This window comes from Xiphophorus hellerii, chromosome 12 (genome assembly GCF_003331165.1).
Source record: "Xiphophorus hellerii strain 12219 chromosome 12, Xiphophorus_hellerii-4.1, whole genome shotgun sequence".
Classification (NCBI taxonomy): Eukaryota; Metazoa; Chordata; class Actinopteri; order Cyprinodontiformes; family Poeciliidae; genus Xiphophorus; species Xiphophorus hellerii.
The window spans coordinates 31,095,154-31,103,878 of record NC_045683.1 but is presented as its reverse complement, the minus strand read 5'-3'; the positions used below and the strand labels follow the sequence as shown (position 1 = coordinate 31,103,878).

General features: G+C 43.1%; 1 protein-coding gene across 1 annotated transcript; it reads left to right on the top strand.

Moving 5' to 3' along the window:
* The first annotated feature begins 734 nt into the window (after positions 1–734).
* On the top strand, positions 735–8,725 carry ap3m2 (adaptor related protein complex 3 subunit mu 2). The gene is made up of 9 exons (XM_032579194.1): positions 735–861; positions 3,752–4,038; positions 4,130–4,301; positions 4,721–4,858; positions 4,940–5,025; positions 5,134–5,267; positions 6,044–6,251; positions 6,430–6,574; positions 7,815–8,725. Exons 2-9 carry the CDS (start codon positions 3,766–3,768, stop codon positions 7,913–7,915), a joined length of 1,257 nt encoding a protein of 418 aa, XP_032435085.1. The 5' UTR covers positions 735–861; positions 3,752–3,765; the 3' UTR covers positions 7,916–8,725.

Below are 8,725 nucleotides of genomic sequence, written 5' to 3'. Positions count from 1 at the left end.
AGGAACCTCATGTACTAGCTGCTTAATATGCCAATGGAGAGAAATGACTTATCAGTAATGGAAAAGTGCTTATCTGTCATCATATTTGGTCATGCTAACTAGTCTTAGCATTCACAACAAGATCTGCTTGATCGTGCTAAGATCCACCTCCAGACTCTGATTGGTTGTTTCAGCACTGGGAGGAGGAAGAGGAGCTATTCACAAATTGCCTATCTTATAACACCCTGTCAGATATAGTTTCAACACATATGTAAAAACTTATTTTTTAAAATTGATATATGTAGCTTTTTAATGTAGCTTTAGACTTAGACAGACAAATGTTGCTATCATTTAACTGTACATTTAAAAACCACACTTAATGTTGGAGTATAACTTTCTTTTCCCTTCTGTTAAGTATTATAATATTCTAAATATGGTCCAAAACAACATCAAAATTCGGCCATGCGATTCTGATACAGAGACTTCTGCCATTACTCTGCCATCCTGAACGGCCTCCTTAAGGTCAACTCCTGTTTGTTTGAACGGAAAGAAACTCCACAAGATGAAATCTGATACTGGAAACAAAATGTCAGACCAGCTACATCTTAAACCAATCCGCGGGCAGTTTTTCTAATGTTTACCGACACGGGCCAATCAATACCAAATCTCTCATCAGTCACTTCCGTGTTATTGACCAACCAGTGCATCAGGTAGGCAGGAGTTTTCGCCATAGCTTGGCTGTGATTGGCTCGCTCAACACCTCCATCCTGTATGGCTTAAGGATCTATTGCTCCACCTAACGGGAAGCAGCGACGGCTGTTTAGTCTTTCTGTGGCAGAAAAGGCGAAGGGCTACTCGAGAGGGAGAAAAAACATCACTTCGGTAAGTCAGTGCCAGCTTTTGAGTGGTTCAACAGATAATTTGTGTCTTTTCTAAGCTCTAAGCTCTATTTGAGCGGGTTCCCGAGTGACGGAGCTTCTCCGGTGTCATGAGACTGAAGCAGGAGGAGGGACGGATAGAGCATCCTGATGTTTGCGGACGGAGGCCTTCATTTTTTTAGTCATTACAGATACACCTAGCTCCTTCTTCGCTGCATACTATATTGCTTTTATGAAAATGTATGCGAATTGTAGCCATTCTGGCTGCTTTCGCGCATATTCGCCCCGAACTCGATAGCTTTTGCCGCATGTTTAATGAATGAATCCGGTGTCATATTCCCCAGGCAGCAGAAATGTGTCATGTGAGGAGAGGAGGGCTTTTCTCCTCGCGATTAAAAAAACGATCTCCTCTTATATTCTTTCGAAAAGTTCATTTTACTTTAGAAACTGAAATTCCTATATTACTGGCACGCTTATTGTTTACTTTAATATTTAAAGTCACACGCCAGATTTTTCAGTTAAATCAATCCGGCTCACTTTATAATTATTCAACCATGCAAAATGTCAAATGTTTCTCTGTTTGTCATTGTTAGTCTTTTCTCCTATGTAGTCCTTTTTAAATAACGATAAACAATTCCCAAGACAAATAGCTCTGGTGACGTCACAAGGAAGCTTATCGTTCAATCAAAAGTTCAGAGCAAAGGATTAATCTGCAGACTGCAGCTAAAAACAATAATGATCGTTAATCTGTTGATTATTTTTTGGGGATTAATGACTGGACAGCAAAACATGCTTAATATGATTTTTTTTAAAAACAGAATTTGAACCAGGTGAAGCTAAACCTGCCACCTGAGGAGTTCTGGGTAGAAAAGATTTACAGACAAATCAGCGTTTGCATCTTAAACCCAAAATTTACATGGATACTTATTATTATTATTATTATTATTATTATCCATCCATCCATCTTCTTCCGCTTATCCGAGGTCGGGTCGCGGGGGTAGCAGCTTCAGAAGGGAGGCCCAGACTTCCCTCTCCCCGGCCACTTCTTCCAGCTCTTCCGGGGGAATCCCGAGGCGTTCCCAGGCCAGCCGAGAGACATAGTCCCTCCAGCGTGTCCTGGGTCTTTCCCGGGGCCTCCTCCCGGTGGGACGTGCCCGGAGCACCTCACCAGGGAGGCGTCCAGGAGGCATCCTGACCAGATGCCCGAGCCACCTCAACTGACTCCTCTCGATGTGAAGGAGCAGCGGCTCTACTCTGAGTCCCTCCCGGATGACCGAGCTTCTCACCCTATCTCTAAGGGAGAGCCCAGCCACCCTACGGAGAAAACCCATTTCGGCCACTTGTATCCGCAATCTCGTTCTTTCGGTCATGACCCAAAGCTCATGACCATAGATGAGGGTGGGAACGTAGATCGACCGGTAAATCGAGAGCTTCGCTTTTTGGCTCAGCTCTCTCTCCACCACAACGGACCGGTACAGCGTCCGCTTGACGGCAGACGCTGCACCAATCCGCCTGTCGATCTCCCGCTCCCTTCTTCCCCCATTCGTGAACAAGATCCTGAGATACTTGAACTCCTCCACTTGGTTCAGGACACCCCCCTGACCCGGAGAAGGCACTCTACCCTTTTCCGGCTCAAGACCATGGCCTCGGATTTGGAGGCACTGATCCTCATCCCGGCCGCTTCACACTCGGCTGCGAACCGCTCCAGCGAGAGCTGCAGATCACGACCTGATGAAGCCAATAGGACCACATCGTCCGCAAAAAGCAGAGATGAGATCCTAAGGCCACCAAATCGGATCCCCTCAACACCTTGGCTGCACCTAGAAATTCTATCCATAAAAGTAATGATCAGAATTGTGACAAAGGGCAGCCCTGGTGGAGTCCAACTCTCACCGGAAACGAGCCCCACTTACTGCCGGCAATGCGGACCAGACTCTGACACCAGTCATACAGGGACCTGACAGCCCGTATCAAAGGGCCCGGTACCCCATACTCCCGGAGAACCCCCCACAGGGCTCCCTAAGGGACACGGTCGAACGCCTTCTCCAAGTCCACAAAACACATGTAGACTGGTTGGGCGAACTCCCATGCACCCTCCAGGACCCTGCTGAGGGTGTAGAGCTGGTCCAGTGTTCCACGACCAGGACGAAAACCACACTGCTCTTCCTGAAGCCGAGGTTCGACTATCCGATGGACCCTCCTCTCCAGGACCCCTGAATAGACCTTGCCAGGGAGGCTTAAGAGTGTGACCCCTCTATAATTAGAGCACACCCTCCGGTCCCCCTTTTTTATTATTATTATTATTATTATTAATAATTTCTTTATTTTATCACTATTAGAGTCTTGCAACAAAATTTCGGTCAATATGGACATTTTAAAGGTACAGTTGAAAGACAAAGTCTGTCTATATCGAAAATGTCAATATACAGCTTTGGCTTAGTTACTTCTATTGTGTTATTCTTTCAGTAAATGACTATTTTTAGAGTTTGTACACTCCGATTAACGATTAATCGATTACTAAATTAGTTGACGATTATTTTGATAATTTGATTAATCACAATAATTAGATTAATGACGATAATTTGATTAATCGTTCCAGCCCCACGTTTGTTCAGACACGTTTCTCGCTCAAATGCAACAGAACGGCTTAAAGAGTCCATGTGGAAGCCAGTAAAAAGTCACAGTGTTTACTCATGCTAGTTGGATTCTTGTTGGTTTTTTGATGCCGTTAACCCAGAAACTCACAACACGGACGTTTTGATTTGCATTGCTGTTTTAAAAACCTTCTGAAGTCCTGATCAAACTTCATTTCCCCCGCCGTACGAAAAGAGCGATTTTGCGATCGTCGAAACCAACCCCCATCTTCCTTTTTCCTCCTCCCCCTCCTCCCTCAGCCTCTCCAGCCAAGATGATCCACAGCCTGTTCCTGATAAACGCGTCCGGCGACATCTTCCTGGAGAAGCACTGGAAGAGTGTGGTGAGCCGCTCCGTTTGCGACTACTTCTTCGAGGCACAGGAGCGTGCCACCGAGCCGGAGAACGTCCCGCCGGTGATCCCCACGCCGCACCACTACCTGATCAGCGTGCTGCGCCACCGCATCTACTTCGTGGCCGTCATCCAGAGCGAGGTGCCGCCGCTCTTCGTCATCGAGTTCCTGCACAGAGTCGTCGACACGTTCCAGGTCAGGGGTTGCTCTCAGGTCGCTTTTCTCCGCTTTAGGTCAACTTCTTTCATGTCGACTCACACCTCCCGGCTTCTCTCCTGGCCTCCAGGATTATTTCGGCGTGTGCACCGAGGCGGCCATCAAGGACAACGTAGTGGTGGTGTACGAGCTGCTGGAGGAGATGCTGGACAATGGGTTCCCCCTGGCAACAGAGTCCAACATCCTCAAAGAGCTCATTAAGCCTCCCACCATCCTCCGCACCATGGTCAACACCATCACAGGTCCTCCAGAAAGTCTTAGCGCATTTTACAGTTAAAATACACAAAGGGATGAGAGAGTTTCATGGTTTTGCACCATAAAAACACCAAAATCTTACCAAGTAATTTTTGTCGTCTTTCTAGTGTAAATGTCTTTGTACAGTTGGATTAAGGCAAATTAATGTACAACTAACTTTTCAGCTACATATAGGAGCTTGTTTTAAGTCAATAATTCCTTAATAGTGACAAAGTTCTAGTTCATATTAGATTACTTCACACATAACAAGCCACATTTTTCCTGTATTGCTTACAAGTTGTATTTATGAGTAATTCTGAAGGCCTGTCTTTGGTTCTCAGCTCCCTTTTAATGTATTTTCAGCCACTGACTAACTGACTATTACTTCATTATTTGATTATCGTTGTTTTTGTTCATGTTTTTCCAGGCAGCACCAACGTCGGTGAGCAGCTCCCCACCGGCCAGCTGTCCGTGGTGCCGTGGCGACGCACCGGGGTCAAGTACACCAACAACGAGGCCTATTTCGATGTGGTGGAGGAGATCGACGCCATCATCGATAAGTCAGGTAAAGCCGCGAAGAGCTTTAAAAAAAACACACACAAAAAAAAAAAAAACAAAGGTTCAGTCAGGATGCGTCTTTCGACAGGTTCCACCATCACAGCGGAGATCCAGGGAGTTATCGATGCCTGCGTGAAGCTGACAGGCATGCCCGACCTGACGCTCTCCTTCATGGTGTGTTTAGTCCTTTAAAAAAATAAATTAAAAAAATAAATAAATAAACTAAATCTATTAGTGGAAATGGAAAGTAAAAGACTCCCGTTTCCCGTCGTCCTTTCCCAGAATCCCCGGCTGCTGGACGACGTCAGCTTCCACCCGTGCGTTCGGTTTAAGCGCTGGGAAGCCGAGCGGATCCTCTCCTTCATCCCGCCCGACGGAAACTTCCGGCTGCTCTCCTACCATGTCAGCTCCCAGAAGTTCGTGGTTTAGTCGCAATATTTTTTCTTTTTTTACAGCATATTCTAGAATTCTAGAATTCTTTTTGTTTTTGTTTTTTTGGGGTTTTTTTACATTTGTTTGTGTTAAAATCACAAATTCAGTGCATTCTACTAGGATTTTATGAAGCAGACCAAGCAGAAGGAAAAAGTAAATAATATATTTAATAATATTTTTGACAAGACAAATCTAAAAGGTGTGTGGATGAATTTTCATCCAGCACCACCTTAGTCAATACTTTAAAAAAATCTTCTTTTTTTTACCGTAATAGCAGCTTTTTCCCCTTTTGTTTTGAACTGAACATCAATTCTCAATTCTTGCCAGTTTTTTTTCCTTATTAGATTTTTCTTTTAATTGAATCTAGATTTGGATTTTGACTGGGCGTAATCTGAAATCTTTCGCAGGCTTTAAGGTTTTTTTTATGATTGCTCATAGTGAATACAGTTAAACTGAGAAATGTTTTCTGAAACCAAACAGTGTGGATCATTCACTCATCCTACAGTGTGTACTTTTTTTTAATCAGCTTCTGTTTAGGGGTTTCACAAAAAAAAAGCGGTCTAAATAGATGTCTATGCAGCACTTTTTTTGATGTTGATTTGTAAAAAAAAAAAAAAAAAGTATTCTCTACTTTTATTTTGGTCTGTGTCATCAAACACCAATAAGACACGTTTCGGTTTTGCTCAATAGTTTTCATCTCTGTTTGGCTTCAGAAAGATATTCCGTGGGTTTATCTCCTGTCCTTCCTCTTCCTCCTCAGCCTGGTGGCCATCCCCGTTTACGTCAAACACAACATCACCTTTCGGGAGGGCAGCTCCCAGGGCCGCTTTGACCTGACCCTGGGCCCCAAGCAGACCATGGGGAAAGCCGTGGAGTCGGTCCTGGTCAGCAGCCAGCTGCCGCGGGGCGTCCTCAACGCCAACCTCAACCCCTCCCAAGGAACGTACACCTTCGACCCCGTCACAAAGGTACTGACAGACCCAATGTGTGTGTGTTTTGTGTTTTTGTTTTTTTTGTTATTCTGGATTTTCACTTCATAGTGATGGAATATTGTAAATAAATGTATATTACAATATATTTGCTCAACACTCTTTTTTTCTTTTCCATTTTAAAAATTTTTTGCCCCCGTTTTTCTCGCCATGGAAGTTGTTGACGTGGGATGTTGGGAAGATCAACCCGCAGAAGCTGCCCAGTCTTAAAGGCACCATGAACCTGCAAGCCGGAGCCTCTAAACCCGACGAGAACCCCACCATCAACATCCAGTTCAAGATCCAACAGATGGCTATCTCAGGTACACAATTACACACACACCCACACACACACTTCAACTCCAATCACAGTCAAGCAGTTCTCAGCTGACAACCGCCTGATTTGTTTTTTTATTTCTTTCACTAATGTTAAGCCATGTCCACTAGGGGGTGCCAAATGTTCTAAATACGCCCACTTGACACAATAATACAGATGTTCCTACTGCATTGATAGAATTGGTAACAAATGACACCCTCCTTGGTAAATATGTGAACAAAGTACATTTTTTCAGCAGCAAAGTTAAACTTACCAATTTAGAAATTATTTTCTTTTAGAATTTAATATTTTTGAGCTCATATTTCCTTCAACTCTACAACTCTACTCTTTAGGCCCTGCATTTAGGGATTCACCGATCCACTTTTTTGACTTCCGATATCGATATCTGAGGTTTAATATTGGCCTATACCAATCCGATACATAAAAACAGTGCTGAATTCACTTAAAATAAAAAGTATCTTTTTTTAAACACAGACTCAACTTTACTAAATAACTCTGCAGCAGAACAGCACACTTGAGTACACCACAACCTTCACAATCTTGGTGAAACATGGAAACACAACTTTAATTTGTTCAGCCAGTGCAATTAGGAGTAAACCAACCAATATAAAATAAATAAACTAACACTGACAAAAATAACGTTGACTATCCAGGTCAAACTTGTAACAAATAAACAGCAACAAACCTTCTTTCAAATGGTCCAGAAAGTCCAATTGGGAATTCTAAATATGATGTAATATAATGTAAAACACAAAGCATAGAATTAGACTGAACAGATCAGATCTGCCGTTACGGATTGGATACATTATCACCAATACCTGATCTAGTTTTTTTTTCAATATTATCATACAGATATTAATGTTGGACTGGTGTGTCTCTAGTTATTTCATATGTTATGCAACGAATCAAGTGGCGGTTTATCTTTTGTCACTTCTTTGCATTTTATTTCCCCCCCTCTGGTTAAAATGTGCTCAGATCAAAAGATAACTTCACACTTTTTTTTTTTTTTGTAAAATAATTTATTTTAAACCTTCTTAGGACATTTTTAATGTTAATTAAAACATGCTAATCTGGGGATTTATCTGATAAGTTCTTTAGAAGTATTTCAAATGTGGCTCACATGATTTATTGTTCTTAGTGTTTTCAGAGCCGCTCCGATGTCAAAAGTACAAGCGTACAGTTGTGTGAACCCGCCAGCATTTAACCCGGTTTGTGTCCCCGCACAGGGCTGAAGGTGAACCGGCTGGACATGTACGGGGAGAAGTACAAACCCTTCAAAGGCATCAAGTACATGACCAAGGCCGGAAAGTTCCAGGTGCGAACATAAAGACTGCTGGTCCAAACCACCAGGAGGTCGTCCAGGGAGGGGGAGGAAGTAGTGAAAGGGGGAGCCGGTGGATTCCTGGGGTTCCTGCTGAGGTTTACCCACTCAAACCAGGGGATTGGAGAGGGGGGCTCCTTGTAGCAGTAACGAGGGAACCCGTCCACACACTGCTGCTTTGAAAAAAACTCCTTCAGTCATCATGTCTTCAAAGTGTCCTCACAACTAATTACATGTCATTTTTTTTACCCTTTTGTTGTTTTATTGAACCTTGTTTTGTTCTTTTTATCCAATTGGTAACTTTAGATTTGTTTATTGTTTTGCTTGTCTTGAACACTGGAGCGACCAAAGCTGTTTGATTGTTTATCATGGAAAATCTCCATCTCACAGTTCAGACCGTTTCCTTCAGTTTTATTTCACCGCACAATGTTGAAGAATTTACACGTTCAAGAACTGAATGTTTTCCTATTGTCGTATTTCCTCACTGCCAGGAAAACGTGTGTTTGCTACGATACAATTCGTAATGTTGCCACAGCAACTGAGCTTTTAGATATATTTGCATAGGGAGGGAGGTGATTGTTTCATGCCTCTGCATCCTCGCTCTGCTCTACTTCGTGCTGGCATGCTGATCGGTAGCTAACCGATCAAAAGTAATACGTTTCTGTAATACGATGAGTACCTCCAAGGAAATGTTGATGGTTTGCATTTTGTGTTTACAGTATCTTTTTTTTTTTTTGTCTGTTGAAAATACAGCCTCCAATGGAGTGTTGTGATGGTGGAATAAAAGAAATAAAAAGTCCTAAAGCTGAACGATTA